This window comes from Tachypleus tridentatus, chromosome 13 (genome assembly GCF_004210375.1).
Source record: "Tachypleus tridentatus isolate NWPU-2018 chromosome 13, ASM421037v1, whole genome shotgun sequence".
Taxonomy (NCBI): Eukaryota; Metazoa; Arthropoda; class Merostomata; order Xiphosura; family Limulidae; genus Tachypleus; species Tachypleus tridentatus.
Genome location: NC_134837.1, coordinates 134,515,826 through 134,542,245, shown reverse-complemented (window position 1 = coordinate 134,542,245; position 26,420 = coordinate 134,515,826). Strand labels below are relative to the sequence as shown.

The 26,420-nt window shown below is 33.6% G+C and overlaps 1 protein-coding gene across 4 annotated transcripts in view; it reads left to right on the top strand.

Moving 5' to 3' along the window:
- LOC143238429 (uncharacterized) overlaps positions 1-20,274 on the top strand; it is a 31,517-nt gene extending 11,243 nt beyond the window's left edge. The window contains exons 2-4 of one of the 4 annotated variants that reach the window (XM_076478654.1): positions 806-987; positions 7,128-7,341; positions 16,631-20,274. In XM_076478654.1, coding sequence (XP_076334769.1) covers positions 16,650-17,150 — 501 coding nt within the window. In that variant the 5' untranslated portion in view covers positions 806-987; positions 7,128-7,341; positions 16,631-16,649 and the 3' untranslated portion in view covers positions 17,151-20,274. The remainder of the gene's footprint in view (positions 1-805; positions 988-7,127; positions 7,342-16,630) is intronic. The other 3 variants (XM_076478656.1, XM_076478655.1, XM_076478653.1) reach the window with 3 other exon arrangements.
- The last annotated feature ends 6,146 nt before the right edge of the window (positions 20,275-26,420 follow it).

Sequence of the window (26,420 nt, the reverse complement as noted above, 5' to 3'; positions counted from 1 at the left end):
CTTATAAATAGCCCTAGTGTATATACTATACAATGTTCGCAGTAGGCACAACGCAGATAACCCATTGTGTAACTTTGTGGTAAACAAACTGAACCTTCAATGTTTAAAATCACCAGTGAAAGAGCGACCAGTTCCGAGATGTTATGAACAATTTATGTATTTATTATTTGTGTGGTATTAATTTTGTTCCCATTTTTTCTCTTCTCTTGAAATTTGGTTCCTCTAGGAAAAGTAGTATTTTTTTAGATTTAATATTTTTTTATTTATCGGACCTTCTTTATATAATTCCCGTATTTAAAACAAACCCTAACCAATGAAATGTATCATGGGATCGAAGTATTAATTGTTCATAAATTATTTAAGGTGTTCGCGTGAAACTAAAATGTAAGTTGAAAGTTCAACTGAAGAGTGAAATTTGAATTGCGCACGTGCGTCTCGCGGTTAGTTGGATTTCTTACGTTAATCGATTTCGTCACTGACTGTTCGTGCGAGAGAAACAACATAGCCAAGTAACTCGAGCCAACATCTGTGTATGGACGATTGAATCAAACTTTTCCGGGACAATCCTATTATTTGGCCACGGACGAGATAAGCAAGTTTATCAATTGAGTTTAGTAGCAAAGTAGAGCGAATACCATTTATCTTTTAGACCGACTATAAGGTAACAAACCACAACCAGTTATGTTTCTGCTTGACGGATTATAAGGCTCAAATTAGGGATTAAATCCTTGCGGGGGACACAGCGTGTTTGTGCAGTTTTGCTCTTTAAAAAATGTTATTTTGTGGTTACATTTTGTTTCCTTAGATTCAGAATTTTGTCCACAACAGCCTTGGAGGGGGATGAAAATAGAAGAGACGAGTATTCGTGTCCTGTAGAGTTCTTATACCTTATATACACGAGAAGTAGCCACTCAACTGTTACAAGTAATAATGTTTCAATGTGTTCATATACCTTATACACAAGAAGTAGCCACGCAACTGTTACAGGTAATAATGTTTCAATGTGTTTATATACCTTATACACGAGAAGTAACCACTCAACTGTTACAGGTAATAATGTTTTATTGTGTTCATATACCTTATACACGAGAAGTAACCACTCAACTGTTACAAGTAATAATGTTTTAATGTGTTCATATACCTTATACACGAGAAGTAACCACTCAACTGTTACAGGTAATAATGTGGACTCTAAATTGAATCTTTTATAAATATTTTAAATTCACTTACACACTAACGAAATTCCCCACTCACGTTACAATATTCATACATTAAAGAGTTATATTAATATTCACTAAGTAATTTGTTTTAGCTCCAGAAGATATTCGCAGGGATAACATCAAATTGTCAATGTATTTAGAACAACTCGGCCTGCTCAGAGAACTGTCAAAACGTCTCATCTGATTGGTTAGAAGATTCCATTTTTGTTATTGTTCTACATCACTCTCTCACATAACACTCGATATTTATTCCAGTTACTGTTCAAAATTACTCTTTGACATGAAATTCTAAACGTAGTTTTTCAAACCTAATTTCAAAACGAATCTTACAAATGTATGATTGATAAGGATCTTCACCAGTTTACGTAACAAAAATGGAATGATAAGGTTTAGCCAACAAAAAACTGCCGCGTCCAAATTTACATTTCTAAGTAGTCTATTTTTCAGACATATATGAATAATCTGAAGAGGAGGTGGAGTATATTATTAAAGCAAAGAAGACTTTAATTCGAGGTACAATAAAACAATGTGAACGTGAAATATTTTATACTATTACAGGTTTCTCCTGGTAAATGTTCTAAGATGTTGTTTTATGTAAAAAGAATATTCTTATGTTTCCGAAACACTTTGGTTATGTAAGAAAATTAACAGCACTGAACACATTAGGATATAAAAGGAGGTCGGGGTGGTCAAAAAGTTAGCATGTCGGGTTTGTGGATCTGAAGATTCAATGTTCGCGTCTCTTTCCGGCAAAAAGGCGTTCCCAGTTCCGGTCGCTATTATTGACTAGCTACACATTCTCCCCTGTAGTCCATCAGCAGTGCAAAGTTATTATTCTTTATATAGATTTAGGTGAACGGTTTGACACAAGCAAGTAAATTAAAAAATAAAAAACCCAAACTATTGTAGAAGTTTATCTGTTTTAATTAGTTAATTAATAGTTTATCAAGTGAAGTATCATAAATCCTTCGATAACTGGAAGCTTTAGAAAATAAATTAGCTGAAAAACAGTATTTGCGGAAAGTAGACGTTAGGTCACTGGACTGGAAACCTTTTATGGCCATTGTCTTTAGTTAAAAAGTATCTATAGATGAGAAATAAATCACACTAAACGTGGCCAGAACTATTTTCGTTCAATCACTCCATCAACAACAAAAAAAAATATTACTTGGCAATCTGTAGTAGTTGATATTGAAAAAAATTTCTCTAACGCTAAAATTCGAGGTTCAACAACAGCGTTTGGCCACATTACACATAATCAATTGTGCTATTGTTTTGTTTTGCGCTTAATAAAAAACAAATGAATAAACAGCGTAAAGATCAAATATAAGAATTAAAAATAAGACAACAGCAACTAAAGTTACCGTTTATAAATTATAAAGGTGTAATAATAGTCATAAACTTTATTCTCTTTAAAAAATGTTTTGTTTTATTCGCTGTTTTTCATAGCAACCAGTAAACATGGATGCTGCGCGTTTCTTTCGCTCATACATATGCACGCGATTTCGTGATTTTCATTTTATTAGCTAAGCGATTTTTAAATGTTAATATACATTTGCCAACAAATATTTCTCCCACTTAAAAAGAAAAAAATGGGTTAAGAAAATAGAAATATCTCTCAAAGCTTTTCTAATATGTCTTATAATATTTGTTGACAATAATGTTCAAAATATGTCACCAGTACGTCAATAAGCAATGCACCATTCTATAAGGTCAGTCAAACATACGTAAGTAGATATTCTAACGTTCTGTGGCATTCATAACACAAAACTCTAAAAACGAAAGAATGACTCTCATCAAAGCTATACCTATGTGCGTTCAATATTGTTACTATCGAAAGCCAAACATTATGATTTCGGTATTAGTGTTGTCAATGCTAAGCCTAATATGCGTTCAATATTAATACTATGAAAGCTAAGCCTTATGCATTCAATATTTTATTTTGAGATAATAATGATAGAAAAGTGCAATATGTATATATATACGTATAACAAGCTGTTGTTTTAACTTCAACCTGTTGTTTAATTATAATACTGTGGGTTGCTTTTCATTTGTACTTATAGGTTTCTATGGCAACAGAAACTAATATAAAAAGCTTGTAGACAATATTACATATGAAAAATCGATAAATATAAAGCAGCATTAACCGATTTCGAACTTTTACAGTACATAAATAACTATCTAAATACGCTCCCACTATAACATGATATATTTTTAATCGTCCCTTCTAAAGCTCTCTGATGTACATACTTCCTTAACTTTAGCGTGAGGATTTTCCAACATTAAAAGCTTCTTGTTTTGTATATTGCAAGATTTTACCGCAAAGTAACTCAAGAGCAAATTTTGAGCAAAGCTACACAAGGGCTGTCTGCGCTAACCGACTCTAATTTAGCAGTGTCAGACTAAAGGTAAAACAGCTAGTCATCACCACCCACCGCCAACTCTAGGGTATTCTTTTATCAACGAATAGTGGCATTGATCGTAACATTATAAAGCCCCCCACGCCTGAAAGGGGCGAGTATGTTTGGTGTGACGGGGATTCGAAACAGTAACCCTTGGATTATGAGTCGAGTGCCTTAATCACCTGGCCATGCCGGGCCTTACGAGTTAGTAAAGAACATCTAAGCTAAATTGAGTAAAGCTTTGCTGATCTGTCTTTTTTTTTCATCTGTGGTAAATGATGTTTAAAGTAATACAAACAGGTGGTATTCGATAGCCAATCTTATAATACAACCACGGCTCCAAAGAGCAGATAGCGATTTATAAGTTTTTTTATTATTATTTTACCGTTAACGCATGCGTATATTATGCTCACAGATATTCAGTTCACTACATTAACATCTGGCCCGTTGCTTGTTTTTTTTTGAAGATATGATTCTTCATATTAGACGGAAATTTTAAAATGGCCTTTCAAAAAAAAATATTTATTAATTTCTTTACACATGTGAATAACACACTTAAATACAAACATAATGAGTATTAACACGTATATAACACGCTTAACACAAAGGTAGCACGCATAAGCACACATACGACATGATTAAACACAATAATCACACGTATAACTACGTATAAAACATGCTTGAACAGAGATAGAACATATAAATGATAAAACCAACAAAGACGAACATTAACGGTTTCTGTCGCTGGTACATTGCGAAAACGAGTTTGGTGACTGCCAGAGCTGATGGTATTAATAAAACATGTTTTCATGCTTTAAAGCATGTATAAATTGAAAGGACCAAATGTTCATCTTCTAGATGTCTTGACATAACTAGGTCTATTTTATTAGTGACACAGCAGTAAAACCTGAGGCTTATAACACTAAAATCTGGCGGTGGACACAATACAAGTACTTATTTATGTCGTCACGTTCTTTACGACTTTTACAAAGTAGAGTCTTGGTGATCACCATTTACAACGTTTTCCCATCCTTCATTTACTGTTTGTTGTGAATGGTGGTTGCCAGGGTTTCACTTTCAAGTACACAATGAATATAAATTTCTCATTAACTTTTCAGAATTGTTTCTTCGTTCTGAATTGAAAACTGTGATTAATGTAATGTAATCTCCTTTTAAGCTTTAAATCAATCCTAAAAGTAACTTATGTAAATTCGTTCTTTATTTCCTATTCGTTTCATTAACTCTCATTAAAGCTGGAAATAAAAAGTAGAAAAGAATAGTCGACTGGAAGCAGTAATACGTATCAATAAATAATGTAGAATATGACCCAAGCTCCTCTGAGCCTTGCGACGAATGTAGCTGTAGTAATGTCACTAAGATGAAACACTTTCCTTCATAGCAAAATCGAATTTCAATAAAATATTCCAGAAAGTAGAGATGTTCTTAACTCCTTCAAATTCCTCTTATGGGGTGAAACTAACCCACATTACTGAACCTCTCAGACTGCAATTTTTTCTGTTCTTGGAATAAAAAGGGACAGTTAAATAAAGAGGTCATAAAATTCGTGTTGATGGTTTATCCTTTTGATTATATGCTTAGCTAAATCCACATAAAATGCTATTTATTTAAAAAATACATACTACTGGAGTATACATTGTATGATGCTATTGTATGTAATGCATTATAATGCGGTACACAGAACATGGTATTGTAGTATACAGTATATAGTGTTGTGATACATATAGTACATATTATTGTGGTATATGGTGTAGAGTATTGTGATACATAGTGCATGATATCGTGGTATACAGTGCATGTTATTATGACATATAATATATATTATTGTGGTATATAGTGCATGATACTGTAGTACACAGCGTATGGAATTATGGTATAGTTTCTGGTGTGGTAATTGCCTCGTATTAATAATTGTATTTAAAATGTATTCTAAAGGCAGCTGAAATGGGCACTATAACTAATTAAAAAAAGTACAGAACAACTTTTCGATCTTCATTTAGTTCATCTTCAGGTTAACAAAGTTTGCAAACTGTCTTTAGAATACATATGTACTTCAAGTGGGTTTTTCTCCATCGTGAAGAATTTTGATTAATTCTTAATTAGGACTGAAACAGTAGAATCAATGATATGACAAATACATAAGCTCCTGACAGTTAGTCCTAAGCTCCTGACAGTTAGTCCATCTAAAAACGCTGCTTATCAAAGGCAATTCGCTGGCTATAAAGTAAATAATACATTCATTCAAAGAAGATTGGTTAAAGTATTCATAAATTATTCTTTCACCAGTGACATGTGAACTGACAAAATAAATCAACCATTATTTGACCCAAACATCTTTTCATGACCACTATGATGTGAACAGTGTAATACTGCTGCTGCGTAAAGTGGCCAGATTTCCAAACCGGGACATTCCCTAATTTCAAAATGGTAATTACAAATTTGAAATAACTTATCTGTTATTTGATTTACTCTACATTTGTCGAACGGTTCCATAATATTTCCAAAAGTATAATAATACTGGCATTTGTTTCTGAAATAATTACTTAAAGAGCTCATGACATTTTCAAACATACTACATTTAAGGTTTAGCACTATTTTGAAACTTTTTAGACATATTTTGAACAATAAAATGTTACTTTTTTTGTTAAACAATCATCATATCCAGTACATGACTGTGCGTTTTAATCATGAGTACTAACTTGACCATCTCCACATTCAAACCTGTTTAGACATGGGTTTCTCACCACACATAGAGGATTGGGTTTGAATTTTGCGCAAAGCAACACGAGGGCTATCTGCGCTAGCCATCCCTAATTTAGCAGTGTAATACTAGAGGGAAGGCAGCTAGTCATCATTACCCACCGCCAATTCTTGGGATACCCTTTTACCGTCATTGAGGATTGGGATTGACCGTCATATTATAACGCGCTCACGGCTGAAAGGGCGAGCATGTTTGATGCTATGGGGATTCTAACCCACGACCCTTGGATTAAGAGTCGAGTGCTTTAACCACCTAACTATGCCGGACCTCACATAGAGGAACTTTCGAGAATGTTTTATGACAGGAGAGTTCGTGCTGCGATAATGAATAAATACAACAGGCCTATTACATTTATGATTTGATGTAACTGGTAGTTTGGCGTCTTTATCATGTGACGGGTTTACTATTATATATACATATATATAATATATATGACTTTATAAATCTGCATTGTAAAAATTCCCGCTTATTTATATGTGTGTGCGTAAACACTGGTGTATTGTTTATGTTGTTGCATAAACTGAAATTTCTGTAAACTCTCCTCACATCTATAAATGTAACAAACGCGGCACACAAAAAAACAGTATATATTATTGGTTTGCTATAGATGGTATACTATAAACCTCGAAAGCTATAACTGTTATTAACGCTTATTAATCTGGAAACTTCAGATATTTGACCGGAAACGTTTATATATTTCAAACATTACAAACCATTTAATTTCAGCAAATTGACATTGGACATTAGCATTTTTACGAAGACATTATACAACTTTAGTGGTTATAAAAAACTCGACGTGTGATCAGCGAGAAACACAGAGCTAATGAGTTGGCTTCCTGTTAAATGTACCTACCTGCAACTCGAACTTAACTCGCTCATCGTGAACCTTCGACAAGATATCAAGGGAGTTACAGACCAATAAGAAGACTCAATATTGTTTGTAAGTTTGTAAAACTTTTGTATATAGATCATTATTTGTAATAACCATTATTGTAAACTGTATTATTGTTTGTATATTAAAATATTTTTGTATTAAGAAAGAAACTGTGTGTAGCAATTTTGTTGGCAAGTGTCATAATTGGATACATATCACGACTTATTTAGCTTCGGAATTTAAATTACAACTTAACTAAGTTTTAGGCTATTTGAAATTGTAATACGTAACATAATAAACTGAGGGCTCGTCCAGGATCTAAATAAGAGACAAAATTCGAATTAACTTCAAACTCAAATCATAATTAAATTTGTATTTATCAGTCAAGAAAATTTGATCATGTATGACTATCAAGATTTTCTTGAATCCCCCCACACTCATACAACTAGAAAGGTATAACAAAAGTCAATTTCTCAAAACTGCCAAAGGTTAAGAAATCGATGAGAAAAATGAACTAAAAAGTGTATTATTGAAATACTAGTTGATGATGATTTGTTGTCTGAGGAAACATTAGGGGAATATTATAGCGTCTCCTCTGGCCTAGCTGGGTTGAGTAGTAAAGATAAGTTATAGATCAAGCTAAAACTCAAACAAATCGAATTTGAACAAGCTCATATTGAAGTCAAGAAAGAATAAGCTTGTACGAAGCTGAAGGAAAAGGTAAATGTCTCAAGGCCGAAAAAGTGGAAAAAGAAATTAGCTGAAAGAAATGGAACTTAGTCTAAACACCGATCGACCAAGGCAAAATGACAACTTTAAGCTTAATCGATATGTTAAAGTACCACCATTCAATGAAAACAAAGTTGATAAATATTTACAACATTTTGAGAAAGGTTGACAAACCATGGAATAGCCCTTGAAAAATGGTCATCTTTACTACAAAGTAAAACACTTTGTGCTTTACCAGCTAAAACAGCTGGTACATTTACCACTCTCTCCCTCTAGAAGATAGTATGAATTATGATCAGGTTAAAGCAGCTACTCTTAAAGCACACGAATTAGTAACAGAGACTTATCGCCAAAGATTTCGGGATAATCTAGGTTTTATGGAATTTGCCTACGAAAAAATATATATTTATTTTGTTCAATGATATAATTCTATGCATATTGGCAACAGCTCTAATAAACTAAGACAATTATGCCTAAATGAAGAATTTAAACACTGTGCACGTGACGACCTCAAAACGTACTTCGACAAAAAGAAAGTCGAAACACTACAGAAAACGATGATTACTCTTTAACACATAAAACCACTCTTCAAAAAAGAAATTTCTACTATCTCAGCAAAACCATGTACTTGTTTAATCTGCTAAACTTGAGGATTCATCTAAAGATTCAGTTCCTCTAGTTCTGACAGTGAGGATAAAACTTCGTCAAAACCATCGAGGCCTCTCTGTCATTTTTGTAAGAAAAACTTGATATTGTAATGTTCGACTGTTGGAATCAAAAAGGAAAAGCAAGCATCACCAAGTGCGTTCGCGTCCGCATATGAATGTAGTTTGACCATAACAATCGATGTTGCTGATTTGACCTCTAATATAAAGGTAGTGTGTTTTCTTATAGCAAAGCCACATCGGGCTATCTGCTGAATTCATTGAGGGAAACCGAACCCTGATTTTAGCGTTAGTCCGTAGACTTACCGCTGTACTAGCGGGGGACTGATATAATGCTGATTTAGTCAGGTAGGAATTTAGATCTTTTGTTTCTGTTGATTCTCTGTCTTTGACAAATAACACTGCTAATTCCATAACCATACATATTCTACATAATACTGGAGTGACCAAATAATTGTTATTAGAGGGTATATTTCCTTCAAATTTGAGTTCTGCCACTGGTGAGTCTGTTATTACTCAGAGTATTGAGGGTAGCTTTGTTAATCTTCCCATTTATAACATTTATTTAGCAGCAGACCTAGTTTTGGGACCAGTTGTAGTTGGATTAATACCTACTCTGTCAACTAATGGTGTATCATTATTGTTGGGGAACGATTTGGCTGGAAGAAAAATAGTTAGCGAGCCAATCACTCTTTTATTTCAGGATGATACTGTCGTTGAGGAGAGCCCCGATGTGTTTTCCTCGTGTTCTGTGACTCGAGCTCACGCTAAGAAATTAAGCCCAAAACAAATATACATGTATTCAGAGGATGATGCTATAGATTTGTCTCAGATACGTTTTAGATTCAACAGGGATCTTATGGGTGATTATTCTACTGATAATTTCTTGGTGAGTGAAAATGTAAGGGATTTGGCTCACCTGGTGAAGTTACGTTTGCTAAAAGTAAACTAAAGAAGATAAGAAGCCACAAGTCTCGTCACTGTTTAAATACACACTTCCAGAAGATGAAGTGGAGAAAATTACAAATGGTTATTTTTTTTTAAAAAATGGTGTGTTTATAAGGAAATGGAGCCCACCAGAAGTGCCAGTTCCAGAGAATTAGGTTGTAGTTTATCAAATCATTGTTACGAAAGCATATCTTTATGAAATATTGAAAGTTTCCCATGAGCTTCCCATGGGAGGTCATTTAGGTATCAATAAAACATGTTACAAAATTACGAGACATTTATTTTGGACAAAAATTATGCAAGACGTTTCTCAGTTTTGTAAAACACTCACACCTGTCCTTTGGTTGGAAACATAACCAAAAATTTGTGTTGCTTCTTTGAAACCTGTCTCAGTTTTAAAGAAGCCCTTCAGTCATGTGATCGTAGATAGTGTTGGACCTTTACTAAAACCTCAATCAAGGAACCAGTATTTGTTGATTATCATGTGTGCATCCACTTGATTTTCCCAAAAGCTATCTCTGTGAGAAACATTTCAGCCCATATAATTTCTAAGACTGATTAATTTCTCGACTTTTGTTGGCTTGCCTAAAAAAATCCAGTCTGCTCACGGATCAGTTTTTATGTCGAGGTTGTTTCAACAAGTTGTTTATCATCTCGGTGCTAAACAGATAGTGCATACCATCTAGAATAGCAAGGCGTCTTTAAGAGAAACCATTCTACCTTGACAAATGTGATACGGACTTACTGTCTAGAAAAGGTGAAGGATTGGGATGATGGAAGAAGTATATTATTATATATTGTTTTTTGTGAATCGGTTCAGGAGTCTCTAAGGTTTAGCTCATGTAAATTGGTGTTTGACCATGCAGTGAAGAGTTCTTTGAAATTGCGGAAGGAGCAAAGATTGGAAGATGACCCGAAAGAACTTATTGGATTATGTTTTTAAATTTTGGTACAGACTCTTACGCATTTGTGAATTGACGCTTGTGAAGTTATCCGTAATTGAAATGGAAAATATTTATGACCACAAGGCTGAAGAGTGTAGGTTTCGTCCTGGTGACATGATATTTGTATTATTACTCACTGTGAGGCCCCACTCAAAGCTAGGTATCATAGTCCCTATGAAGTCCCTAACATCACTGTACCATTAACAAACCTATTAAAGAAAAATAAAAATTCAAATGGTCTTAAAGGTGTCAATCTGCTTTTGAAAAGATCAAATCTTTATTGTTCACTTATTCTGTATTAATGGTACCTGACTTTGATAATCCTTTTGTATCAGCTGTTGATGCTAACGATTTTGGTGCTGGTACCATTATATTGCAATCAGGCAACAAAAGTATTGAACATCCTGATCGATATTTTTCTAAAACGTTTAACTGTTACTGGAAAAAGAAACTTTGACTCTACTATTAGCTTTAGAACATTTCAATGTGCATGTATCTACATCTCAAGAACCTATTGTCATTTACACTGATCACAACCCGTTGACGTTTTATAACAAAATGAGCGGCAAAACAAAATAATGTAATATTGGAGTTTGTCATTACAAAAATATGATTTGAAGATAATCCATGCCAAAAGGTTGGTAACATTTGTGTTGATGCACTTTCACGTGCTGTGTAATTTTGTGATTATAAAATTATTTGTATTGATTGTGTTATATACTATCATGATGATTCAAGTTGTATAATGTTTTGATAATGTATTATATTTAATGTATTGTTGTCAATGCATATATATATCTTAGTTAAAAATTGGCATTAGACAATTTTTAATTCTTTAAGGAGAAAGGTGTGACGGATTTACAGTTATATATCTATCTTAATATCGATGTTTAAGTTAAATTTTTATTTAGATTTCTTATTTTTATTTTATTAAGTTATTTTATTTATAACTTAGTTATAAATATGTATTGCGCAATTCCCACCTATTCAATAAAGTTGTAGAAGATTCTCGAGTGTAAGAATTAGCAATACGTGTGTTTATATCAAATATGGTGTATTGTTTATACTGTTGAGTAAACTGAAATTTATTGAAACTCTCCTCACGCCTATAAATGTAACAAACGCGACGCGCAGGGAGACAGTATATGTTATTGTTTACTACAGCTGGTATACTTTGAACCTCTGAAGCTATAATGCGATTAACGTTTATTACTCTGGAAACTTCAGATATTTGGTCAGAAACGTTTATAGATTTCGAATATTAAAAACCATTTTATTTCAGCAGATTGACATTGGACATTAATATTTTATTGAGACGTTATATAACTTTAGTGATGAAAAACTCGAAGTGCGATCAGCGAAGAATTCAGAGCTAGCGAGTTAAGTAAATTATACCTACATCAACTCGAAATTAACTCGCTCATCTCAAACCTTTGACAAGATAACAAGGGAGTTACAGACCAGAAAGAAAACTCACTATTGTTTGTAAGTTTCAAATTGTAATACATGCCATCATAAAACAGGGACGTTTTGTGAGCCCTCAGAATTTTTCTCAGGACACTGGAAAAAATTTACATAAACGTGACTGTTCCTGTGGAAGCCGACATCTGGTTACCCTATTATTATGAAGCTACTTTAAATGTCAGAACGTCAAAATATAGTAGTAAAACACTGTTATTTTAAAGCAATCACGTGTCCAGTCCTCAAATTAGAGTAGTATATTTATTTTGAACACACAATGTTGCTCTGGTGAACAAATCAACTATAAATTACTCTAACTGAACAAGGGAGCCACAATACTCAATAATGTTTTTTTTAAAAAAGAAGATTGCTGAGTAGCTTGATTTTGTTAAGTTGCTAAGTTTTAAATAAATGTTTGGAACTTTTATTTAATGGAGATTTAAGTAGTTTTTCAACAGAATTAAATTTTATATTTTGTTGCATTTTAACTTTGAATGTTCTAGTTGAACTATGTTTTCACAGAGAGTTCACAATGAACTGGTGAGAGTAGTACTTGTTTTAGATTGTAATATGATTGTGTTTTAGATGGAGGTTGTTGATTTGTGCGTTTTTGTATACTGCTTCTTTCTTTGTGATGGATATCAAGGAGAAGGAGACTCATATCCATAAATAGTATTCGTCGGGTCTTCTGTTTAGTAGACTTTAATCTGTTTACAAATATCTGAGATAAATTGTAATGGAAAACATCATGGTATACATTAAGGTCTGTTCGCTATAAATTAAGCCTAAATTATTAATAGTTACGACTGTTCTCAAATACCTAGCCTAAACTTTAATGGAAAATATCATAGTACACATTATAGTTTGTGCACAAATACTTAAGTCTTAAATACACTGGAAAATATCACAATAGACATTACAGTTTGTTTGCAAACAACTAAGCCTAGATTGTAACTGAAAATCATAATAGTCATTATAATTCATTTACAAATTGTTATTTCTGCATTTTTGATAGTCAAAAGTCTTTTCACAAATAGATAAGCCTAAATTCTTGAAAGCCAGAAAGTTACACGAGGGTTATGTACGCTAATGATTCTTAATTTTGAAATAATTAAAATAGAGGAAAAGTAGTTAGTTACTTTTCTCAGAAATAGTGAGATTTTCACCGCCACAGTTATAACACCATCAGAAAGTTTAAAGCACTATTTTTGTTTTGTGCTAAATGAATATTAACCTCAGATCCACAGTCTCACAGGTCATGAAATTAAAATACAACATTTCCATCATAAATGTTAGAAAGAGAAGCATAATGAGTGTGATTGTGTACTCGTACTCTATGGTGTTTTTTTCCTTAACGATATTAGTAAGCAAAAACATCGCCCAATGAAGAAAAGTAATTCTGATTAAATTTATAAAAACCACTGATCGTCTGCGATTGTCATTATCGAAATTATAGGGCATATAAAGTTCAGTATTTCATGACGGTTGTAGTTACTGTGTATGTCTTATATCACACGATGAGGAAAGCTAGAATTGCTACAAGGTCCAGCATGGCCAGGTGGTTAGGGCGCTCGACTTGTAATCTGAGGGTTGCGGGTTCGAATTCCCGTCACACCAACAATGCTCGCCCTTTCAGAAATGGAGAAGTTATAATGGAACAGTCAATCCCATATTCGTTGGTAAAAGAGAAGCATAAAAGTTGGCGGTGGGTAGTGATGACAAGCTGCCTTTCCTCTAATCTTACACTGATAAATTAAGGAAGACTAGTGCTAAAATTCAGGGTTTCGAAGATGTGTCAAAGTGACTTTTTTACAAAACAAACAAATTAACTTAATATGCACAATAGCTGATACAGATCCAAAAACTTCACTGAAAACGAAAACATGGTGACTTATTAGCTCTGTCGCTAAGAAACAATTTATCTCTTTAACCACTTAAAACAACTCACTATGTTTTTGTTCCTTCACTGTTTCACTACAAGCTTACTAAGTCAATTGACTGGCTCGCCCATTTATTTATAATTAAATATTTGTTTAAAGTGTTTCGCAAAGTCTCTCGTTAATTAATATTCCTGAATATTATAGGACTAACTTGATCTTAATATGATGTGCCTTCTAGCTAACATATAAATTAGAACTTTAAATAATATATAGCTTATAACAATAGTGTTAGATTCGTTATTTAGAGATAATGGCATATAATGTTAGCATATGTTTGGAAAATATGAGGCAAACTTCTCCTGCATATGCGAAAATTCGAATAAAACACAAACCGCCTTAATATGTGGCAAGTCACGCGAATGGTGCTATTACCAGCACTTATGTCGAACAAGTTTACAATGGCAACAGATTAATGGCAGGCAGAAACAAAGTCTGCCGATGAAGACAAACTTATCAGAAATAATGTTACACAGCTCTATAATAAATATTATATATATATAAATATAAATGACCACAAAAAGATTATTAAAGAAACCTGCGGGGAAGAATGGAAAGAACGGAGGCAAGTGACAAAATCTTACTATAATTTTATCATTTTGGGCGTTTTGCTTAGTTACTTATTCTGTGTAAGCTGTATTTGTAATGTAATTTAAATGTTAGCTAGAGAACGCTGCTGGTTTTAATGATGGTGCTAAGGTTCAATAAGATAGGCTTGAAACATTTAGACAATGAGATTTTGTAGGAAGAAGTGGAAGCGTTACCTGACTCTCTCAGCTCCTCAACGATTTAAAAACCAAACAAACAAACCTAAAAACCCGGTGTCGAATGCGAAGGAAATTCCAAGGGCATGGCATTTAGTGTTATAGCACGTTCGAAGTAGACTGTATACATAGATATATGTATATATGAGTTGTGAGGTGTAGCGAGTGATTTCAAGTTAGAGTGAAATAGTCATTGTATATATGTAATTTTTTGTTATACCTTAGTAAATGTGATTTGTAAAGTATGCCTATAGAAATTCACATAAATGTCCAAATGTACAAGCTTGTAGAAAGGTTAACGGAGAAAATAATTTATTATCGTTACAAGGATAAGACGTTAACTTATTTTTAACAGATATTTTAAAAGAATTCATTAACGACAAAACGCCGTTACATTAGTTTATTACCTGTTTCTACCATGTGCAGGCTTCAATATAATTTTAATAATACTACATTATACTGGTTGACACTTTCTGTAACATTTATATCCATAACGAACTGATGTAGTTTCGAATATATTCAAACAATCGTAAAATTTGTTAGAAAAAAGTTTTTGGTTTGTTTTGAATTTCGTGCAATGCTGTTTGTTTGTTTTTGAATTTCGAGCAAAGTTACACAAGGGCTATCTGCGCTAGCCGTCCCTAATTTTGCAGTGTAAGACTAGAGGGAAGGCAGCTAGTCATCACCACCCACCGCCAGCTTTTGGGCTACTCTTTTACCAACGAATAGTGGGATTGACTGTCAAATTCTAACGCCCCCACGATTGAAAGGGCGAGCACGTTTGGTGTGACGGGAATTCGAACCCGTGATCCTCGGATTACGAGTCGAGTGCCTTAACCACCTAACCATGCCGGACCAGAAAGTTTTTGCAGAATTTAAAATAAACCTCGCACGATTTCTTCAAGAGTAACAAACTTTATAGCAGCAGCCATTTACTGTATTAGAAAATATCCCCGTAAATAATTCAACAAATATGAAAAACAACGTCTATATTATTAACAAAGTTAATTCTAGTCTAATCAATATAATTACATATTCATAAAACAGAATTAGCGTCAAATGTTTTGGCATTATTTGTACAGTTCAGTTTCATTTACTTTTGGTACTTAAAGAGCCAAGTTTCATATTGTCACACTTCACTGTTATCATGTGCATAAGTGTTAATGATAAAGACAAAATTCTACATGTTCCAAATTATTAAACTATAATCATCCACAACAGTAAGTTTTAATTTGTATTTTTTCTTTGTTTTTAAACCGTTCGTGTTTCAGTAAATTTATATGCACATTTTACTTTTTAAATTCCGTGTTATATTTTTCTGTAATGTACAGCTTCTTTAAGAACCATGCTGCGGAAGTTGCAAGCTAACACATTTTCCACCGCTTCTGTTAAGCGCCATCTGGTGGAAATTACGATTTAATACTTTTCAAACACCTTTTTATAAGCACCATTTGGTGTAAATTACCAACTAATATTTTTTACACAGTTTATTTAAGTGTTATTTGGTGGAATTTACAACCTGATACTTTTTACGCAGCTCCTTTTAAGCGCCATCTCGTGGGAATTACAAGCTAAGACTTTTCATTTACTTATTTGAAGACTTAGATGTCAAAATTGTCTATATTTATTTCATAATTTATACTACAGTGGTAATATGATATAGAGTATGTATATGTGGTTTCAATTTTTAAAGCCCTACAGTAGCACAGCAGTATGTCTACAGACTTACAACTCTAGAAACTGGGTTTCGATACCCATGGTGGGCAGAGCACAGATAACCCATTGCGTAGTTTTGTGCTTAATTACAAGCAAATCAGTCTATAAAAGCAACTCTTTTTAAAACAAAGCTCCCCGACGTTAAATGATTTACCGCACTTGAAATATTTGTTTTTTTTCTTTTTTTCCAGAAGACGCAAATTACTCAAGATGAAGCAAGGTGTTCGAGCATGTTATGGTGCCTCGGTGGTTGCGTCAGTAGCGGGAATTTTAGTACTTCTGGCTGGTGTTGTAGCCATGTTCTGCACAGTACATGCTAAGGCTGGCTCCAGCGAGTACGACGGAATGCGGTTCACAGTAGCAGTGGTAACAGCGGGTTTTCTAGTCTTACTACTTGGCTTTGGTGGATGTGTTTTTGGATTCTGGTGGCACTTAACAGACGAGGAGAAAAAGGAAGAAGAAAATAAACCGGAGCCAGAGAAAAATAATCCCCCTCCTGCTTCCCCATTTCATCTAGCCGCTCCTAGTCACTTCATGTACGCCCCTCCGCCAATGTTTACGCCTGTGTACCCAGGTGGTTATGCGTTGCCAGGACAACCAGATAATACTGCACCTAAAGTTTCTCCATCAGGGGCGAAACCACCGGATGATCAGCCTGCAGATCCGGAAGAAGAAGATAAACCAAGTGAAGAAACTCAGCAGAATTATTAAATATTCAGAACCCCAAAATTTGCGGGTGTTTATTATCCAGAGAGAAAACGAAAAACCCTTTAAATTATTTTAGAAATTCTTGTTTCATAAAATTCGATAAAATTAAACATACGTGCTCAAAGCGCGGTAAAGTATACTTTTGTTATTTTATCGAATCGTCAAAAGTACTAAATGTACCTAAAAGCCTTAAAATAATTCAATTATTTGTACAGATTTAGGTGGCGGTAAACACCATACATATATCTTCCTAAATAAACTTTTTAACTGTAATCATACTATTCGTAACTAATACATAAGTAAATACCAGTTGATAGAATAAACTTTAATCACAATAGTCGGAACACGGGGGCTAGGAATTTCCTGTCTCTCATACGAAAGGGAAAAGCCCCCATAAATGAGTTTTTTTATCCAAAATAAATCTCGCAGCAAATATTTTTTTAAAATTATTGACTTTTTTAGCTTCAGATAAAAAGTTAAAAGTACGATAGAGGTATTAAGGTACAATAATATCGTGAAATATGGTAATTTTCTTAATTTCTCGTTAATTTGTTTGTAATTTTTCTTCGAGTTCATTTATGTCTTGACCCTCACTCTAGCAAAATAGAAACCAGGTCCAAATTGTCACTGTCGTTGTGAAACTGCTCCTGAGAGAAATTGTTCCTATGCCCCCCTTAATTTTCCTGTACTGAAGTCAGGAACTATTTTAACAAACTCTTCATTCACTTCTAACTTGGGCCTCAGATGATTCTAAGAACATGCCTGGCACGTAGAAATAAACACATGTGGCGTGTGGTCTAAGCACTGACTGAAGTGATGCGGGTGTGCACTGCATTTACACGTCTTTGAAACGTTTTGTTTAATGTGAGAAATGTAAACTTGTTTAATAAACAGACCACTAAGGGAAGTAGAGTAAGTTAGGTCATAAGGACGTTAGAATACTCCCTACATTGCAAAAATATTAAAATGTAATGTTATTAAACTCCATTGAAGTGACTGTTAATATAAACCAAAAATATGTCGTTATCGAGAAAAATGTAGAGAAAAAATACAGTACTTTTGAATCAAATTTGATTACTTTGAGACGGATTTGAAAAGACATTTTTGTCGAGACAGACTTTAACTAAAACGCAATTATTACGTGTTTAAATTTTAATAGGAAACGTGTTGTTCTTGAATCAGTTTGAATAGAAAAATGCATATCGTTTATCAATTTTGAGCTGAAAAATGCAATAATGGTTAATTGAACGTGAATCAAAGAACAGTAGTATCTAGTAAACTATCAATAAACATTAGAGTACTGTGGAATCAAACTGAATATATGACAAAATATACTTAATCAAAGTGCAGTATTGTTGAGTCAGATTTGAATTAAAGAAATATAGAATTGTTGATTTAAAATTGAATACAAGGGCAATGCTCTGGAGTCAACTTTGAATAAAAGTAAGGTGTTGCTGAATCCAATTTAAATAAAAGTACGGTATCATGGAGTCAAAACTGAATACAACTCAAATATTTGTGAGTCAAATTTAATGCAAGTACAGAGTTAAGATGTAAAATACAACAAACAAAATATTATTGTTAGGACTCTCTAAAAGCAAAAAGCATGATCAAATATCGCTACCACACTGATAATAATTTTGAACAAATCACTTTTAATTGGTTGCTGGAAAGGTGTGAGGTCCGACCTTGCGATATATCAGCTGATAAAGCTCTGCATTTTTATCTATAGGCGCACCATAAAAAATGAATCTAAGTCCGGCTATACTATAAAAGAGTAGCCATGTTTGCGGTGGGTGCGGTTGACTGCTATCCATCTGTTCTATGACCTGCTCTTTTAACCTATGTATAAAATATGCCTTTCATTTTGAAAATTTCAAATACCTAACTGGTCTATTGCAGGATTCTGGTAGTCAAAAGTGTTTGGTTGCTTTTTAAAGTAAACTTTGTCCGTTTTGAGGTGCTGCTGATGAGATCTCTCATCCAGGGTCACAAGAGGTTAAGAGAAAATCGGTTAAAACTATTATCGGTCTCACTGTGATGATGTATTACATATAATAACATAATAGGAAGTTGCAGGTTTTCTTGGGTGTTAATAATGTAAACATAAACAGGCATTAGCTCGTATCTTAAATTACGTATGGAGAAAACATGGACTAGAAAAAAAAATATTTATCAATTTAAAGGCCCGTCTTATAAATACCAAACCGTAGATTTTTATTTCTAAATTATTAAAGTAAGTTTTAATCGTTTAGTTTCCTACCTACTATAAGATAATTAACATGAAACAATTATTGTATGAGCACTTAGTGCTGTATTTTTGGAGCATATGACTCATGTGAACAACATATATACATACTTCTATATATTAGCAGCGTGCCTTCTTGTGTGCCTTTATATAGATTCAAATGCTCTTTTTGAATGCATACACACGTAAGACTAGCAAAAACAGTGCAGTATTTTACGGTATACTATTGTAGTATTTATCTCCGTAGCAACCACTCAAATTTCTTTTCTAATTTAAATCAACTACTAATGTTATAGACAAACAATGCATTTATTTGTTTAATCATTCAGGTTATATCGTATTTTGTTGATGACTCTGAATTAATCAGTGTTCTTCCAAATCTGTTGTTAAGATGAACGACTTGGGGAGAAATAACACAGTCGTAACTTCCAGATTAGTGAAAGTTTTTTTTAAATAATTATTACATTATTTACTTTAAATATTAATTAATTTACCTAGTGTTCACCAAGGATAGAAGTGTAATTAGAATTACTAGAAGAAGATATATTATGATGAATTACATTGTATTTTTATTAATATAAAACAAAATAATTTAGTTCACACCTTTATAAACTTGGTGAATTGATTTATTTCATTGTAACCCTCTTTATAAAGAATATGAAAATAAAAGATCCACCTACTATAATGGATCCATAGAAATTATCGCTAACTTTTGTCAGTTAAATACAGATAAGTAGAAGAAAATATAAACTAAATATTTTGCTACGCACAGAACAACTGGTTAACGCGTTTTTTTCACTATGATCAATAAAAAGTTTACACGTGTGATATCACTCTGACCAATAAAATGTTTGTTTACACGTGTGCTCTTGGCAACAATTTTGTCTTGTCTCTTTCTTTTCTTATTACCTTATTTGTTTGAATAAACACAACAAAGTTTCACAAAAGTAATAAATGAAATAACGAAGTAAAATGTGATAAAATGGAATATTTAAGATATAGTAATAGGAGTTTAAGTACGTTATAATCAGTTTACGTTTAGGCCTGCTTGAAGTGGTTTAATACGCAAAGACTCCATGAACCGAAGTAGTCCTTCATCACATTACCTTAAATGTTGATTTGACTGCTGGCGTTACACATACCCGAGTATATAATGCATTTGGACAGAGGACTATTTTAAGGCTGAAAAACATGAGGATGTCTTTTTAAATTATGAAGGTTATACCTCTAGTACGTGTAAAGTTTGATAGTAACCTGCGTGTCTTACTTTATCTTGATGTTTCAACAAATTTCTTAATATGGGTCATGATAACAAACAGCAGCTGATAGAAATCTGTAACAGGAATATTTTTGAAAAGATCGCTAAGTGGCACAGTGATATATTTGTTGACTTACAACACTGTAATCCGTGTTCTGATACATGTGACGGGTAGAGCACAAATAGCTGATTGTATAGCTTTGTGCTTTATTACAAACAAATATTTTTTTTGAAAAGTGTAGTGCTTTAAATTCGACATAAAATAAATTATAGTTCTTCAATTACAACAGTTTTCGTGAGCATTGGGGAAAGATTGGTATCTTACCTCACTCCCAATACCTGTTCCCCTTATCTCAAAAAATATTGGGAAATTTAAGCTGACATTCATAGTAATATATTAATACTGCTTTGTAGTACGATCATCAGCAAATTGGGGAACGTTATTACGATCACGTGATGATCAAACGAAATGGCAGCATAAGTGACAAGAGCATTATATGGATACATAGAGTTAAATTGTGTCAGATTATAATATTTATTTACTTGTGAAACGATAAAAATCATTTTGTGGTGTATTTATAACGGTGTAACCTAATATACTATTGTTTAATTACGACTGAACATGTATTCATATTTTAAATATCAGTAGCAGTAGCGCCAGCTGTCATTGGTTTTATGTGTATCTTATGTGTCCATCTCTGTCGTCAGTTAATCATATTGTACTCAGTAACTTTCTGAGCGAAGGTCGCATTAATTTTTATATGGTAACAAGAGAACAGCAGTAAAATCAGAGTATAGCTGGTTGTGTCTGACTAATCCTGAACCTGAAAATATTAATATCCTTCATATTTTTATTTTTAAGGTGAAAACAAAATTATAGCAAAAACACACGGAAGAAATAGAGCAATAACTAAGTGATTTGTCCAAAAAAGTATAATATTTAGTAATGCTTATAATGTTGAACAAAGTATTAGAATTAAGTGCTTTTGCTTTGGAGAAATGTGCTGATAAAGTGTTCAGGTATACATATAATACTCAACGTAAAAAAAACAACAACAACGAAATTATTCGGTTGTAAATAATGGCAAATATTTTACATTTCACTGTGCCTGGCCCAACATGGCCAGGTGGTTAAGGCGCTCGTCTCGTAATCTTAGGGGGTCTCGGGTTCTTATCCTCATCACACCAAACATGCTCGCCCTTTCATCCGTGGGGGCGTTATAATGTGATAATGAATTCCACTATCCACTTGTAAAAGAGTACCCAAGAGTTGGCGGTGGGTAGTGATGACGAGCTGCCTTCCCTTTAGTCTTACACTGTTAAACTAGGGACGACTAGCATAGATAGCCCTCGTGTAGTTTTACGCGAAATTCAAAACCAAACCATTTATTGTGCTCCAGAATATTGGGTTTTGTGTTTAATGCCCTAAATATAACAGTATAATCTGCCTGAAAATAAATTATTAGAAATTTAATATACGCACAATGATAAAAACCGTCACTTAAAAAGTGTTATAAACGTTTATTTAAGCACATTAGTCGACTTTTTTTGAAACAATGAAATACTGGTGTTTCTATTCAGTAATCACAGATTCTTATAAATTGTTTACCAATTGTGGAACGTATCAATCTGTATATAAAGACATAGGATTCCATACATAAAATTGTAAGAAGCTGTGATAACGTGTATACACAAATATAGTGTACTATACTGAATTATATATACTTCGTTATTATAAAATATAGGGTAGCACTACTACAAATCAGTATAAGTGTAGTGCAGTGTATAAAAATGTTGTGTACTAGGTTGTGTTATACTTTACTATTATACATTATAGGGTAGTACTACTAGAAATCAGTATAAGTGTAGTGCAGTGTATAAAAATGTTGTGTACTAGGTTGTGTTATACTTTACTATTATACATTATAGGGTAGTACTACTAGAAATCAGTATAAGTGTAGTGCAGTGTATAAAAATGTTGTGTACTAGGTTGTATTATACTTTACTATTATACATTATAGGGTAGTACTACTACAAATCAGTATAAGTGTAGTGTAGTGTATAAAAATGTTGTGTACCAGGTTGTGTTATACTTTACTATTATACATTATAGGGTAGTACTACTAGAAATCAGTATAAGTGTAGTGCAGTGTATAAAAATGTTGTGTACTAGGTTGTGTTATACTTTACTATTATACATTATAGGGTAGCACTACTACAAATCAGTATAAGTGTAGTGCAGTGTATAAAAATGTTGTGTACCAGGTTGTATTATACTTTACTATTATACATTATAGGGTAGTACTACTAGAAATCAGTATAAGTGTAGTGCAGTGTATAAAAATGTTGTGTACTAGGTTGTGTTATACTTTACTATTATACATTATAGGGTAGTACTACTAGAAATCAGTATAAGTGTAGTGCAGTGTATAAAAATGTTGTGTACTAGGTTGTGTTATACTTTACTATTATACATTATAGGGTAGTACTACTAGAAATCAGTATAAGTGTAGTGCAGTGTATAAAAATGTTGTGTACTATGTTGTATTCTGCTACATCATCGTGGAGCGTAATTCAATTTACAAAGTTTTATGAAAACACGTCTTTAATACTGATAATCTAATATACAAACGTACAATATTTTAAACAAACTTTAATACATTTCATCATAGATGATTTTATTTCCTTTTTCACTGTGTTCACCATTTTTTTATTTTCAGAATTTGTTTGGCATTTTTAATTAAAAAATTGGGGACATAAACCCAATTTTTAATTGTTGTCTTTAATTATCATTATATTTTGCGTAAATTAACGTTCTTAAAAGCAAAAAAAATATGATGAAAATTTGTAAACAGATGGCGTGTGTAACTTTGTTTATGAATAAACTGTTATACATGCATACATACCTCGTTTTCACTCTTTTTTTTTTAATCCATGTGATTTTTTGTTTTTGCCAGTTATGTTTGCCTAGATGAAGTAAAGACCGCATAAATTAATTAATTGTGCCAGTTATAAGTTCAGTTTCCTAGCCTCTGTCTGGCAAAATGGTTGATTATACGGAGGGTTGACTATTTCATGTTAAAATTATTTTCTATATACAAATCGCCAAGTCACGTGACAACTACAGCAGATATAATGTCTCTGTTCGGAATCCTTGAGTACAACATGTGTACATTTTGATAATAAATACATGTTCAGATTGTGGATTAAAAATATTCAAGACTACATCGTTACAAACCCTTGTTTATCTCCTTTCTAATGATACCACGTATAGCTTGAAGCGACTTGTTTTTTTAGGTCAGAGAATTCTCATTTGTAACTGGTCTTCATCAGGACTTTGCTCTGGATTAGTTTGGAGTGTGATGCAATTTTCGAGTCCGTTTCAGTCATAAGAGTTACACTATTAAAGTATTTTCGCTGTACAGTATGGAAAACTCTTTCTTCGAAACGTCTTGGCCTTTGGCGAAGTATTACTAACAATCTTCACCTTTAACATTACTAACAATCTCGGTTCCTGAATGTATTACTATACATCCTTCCAACCTTCCTGCAGCGAAATTACCCTGTCAAATAGTTAGGAATCCGTCATATGCAAAAATATACAGGTGTTGCATATGTCGTCCGTTCCGTTACGTATTACCTGCAATAAGCCATTGAAGTAACATGAGTACACCTTCTCGCGAAATGCGATTAATTTATGTGCACATGGCATTTCTTGGCTCGGCATGGCCAGATGGGTTAAGGCGTTCGACTCGTAATCTGAGGGTCGCGGGTTCGAATCCCGGTCACACCAAACGTGCTCGCCCTTTCAGCCGTGGGGACGTTATAATGTTACGGTCAATTCCACTATTTGTTGGTAAAAGAGAAGCCCAAGAGCTGGCGGTGGGTGGTGATAACTAGCTACCTTCCCTCTAGTCTTACACTGCTAAATTAGGGATGGCTGCGCAGATAGCCCTCGTGTAGCTTTGCGCGAAATTCAAAACAAACAATGTCATTTCTTGTAAGTATAAAAATATGTAAATTTAAGCTTGTATATTAATATGTAATTTAACGTATTCAATCAGTAAGGAGCCAAAAACTTATGTTTAGTCTATAACACTTCATAGTTTCTGGCTAGGTAACTCCCCATAAAGTGTTAGAATTCCTCTTTTGAGCCACTGAGGATCAGGATCAGTTCCCTGAGCATCTTCCTTCGAAAAATGGTCTGTTCTTCTTCCAGGGAAGCCATTCTATATGAGACGGGTATTGCCAAGTGGTTAGCGTGCCCGGGATGTGAATCCAAAGATTTTCAGAGAATGCACGATATAAGGTGCCAGTGAAATAATTCAAACAAGAGTTGGCGGCAAGTGCTTTGTTTAGCCGCCTTCCCTCTGGTCTACAAGTTCAAGATTAGGAACAGAAAATCCTATTAGAGATTTGCGCAAAAAATGTTTCGTTGTTCCCTAAATCGGTTAGGTGATGTCTTATGGATACAACTTGATACAAGCTTTATAAATAAATTAGTAAACAAATTCGGCACAGTTTAAATTAAGGCATATTTTTATACTTGTTCCAGTGGAATTATTGATGTACAGGAACGCCCACTGACTCTTAATATTGGACTTTAGAAAGTTGAAAATAATGTCATTTCGTTTTCTAAACATTGTTGGTATCCACAGAACGGAAGGTCTTATCGACGGTTTGCTTGTTTTGAATTTCGCCCAAAGCTACACGATGGCTATTTGTGCTAGCCGTCCCTAATTTAGCAGCGTAAGACTAGAGGGAAGGCAGCTAGTCATCATTACCCACCGCCAACTCTTTGGCTACTCTTTTACCAACGAATAGTGGGATTGACCGTCACATTATAACACCTCCACGGTGAAAGGACGAGCATGTTTGGTGTGACAGGAATTCTAACCCGTGACCCTTGGATTACGAGTCGAGTGCCTTAATCACCTGGCCATGCCGGGTCCTTATTGATGTATCCAAGGTAACAAAATATTTTCTTTTGTTTTAGCTGTTTAATTTTCTGCCTCAAATTATTAGTTTTCATGTATTCCATTTTCAGGAGTTAACAATGAAGGACTGACTCCTCCACTCGTTCTGTGAAAAACAAAACATAGATATCTCATAGGTCATTTCACACTGAACCACGCAAAACATTTTCAGTTTTTATTGATTTTGTTATTTTCAATTTCCTTTCATACCACTAGGCAGCGCTATGTTCAGCTCAAAACACTTTATTAAAAGCTTAATTCGAGGTAATTTAAACACGTTTCATGTCTATAACAATATCAACGTATACATATTTTTCCCAAAAAGAGAGCAAAAAACCGTCTGAAGCAGTCACCTGTTTTAACCATTCGCACCAATGTACAGTAGTGTTTTCGAGAAAACCCACTTGTAGAGAAATATATATGTAAAAACGGCTCGTTTGGGTTCAGAAAATTTTTTACGTAGAGGAGTGAACAACGTTTCGACCTTCATCGGTCATCGTCAGGTTTCTTTGTGAAAGTTGTTCACTCCTCTACGTAAAAATTTTTCTGAACCCAAACGAGCCGTTTTTACATATACAGTAGTGTTTTGTTTGTCAGTAAGTTAATAGACACTTAAATGATGTCATATAAATGATGCTTAATGTTGTAATTTGTACTGTCACGAGAGGAATTATGCTCTCTGTATGTTACAATACAGTATGACATATACATATGAACTTGAAAAGGAAGAAATAAAAATGTTTGTTACTCGTTGTTATTCGTTTTATTTACTCTTGAAACAAAGTTTTCAG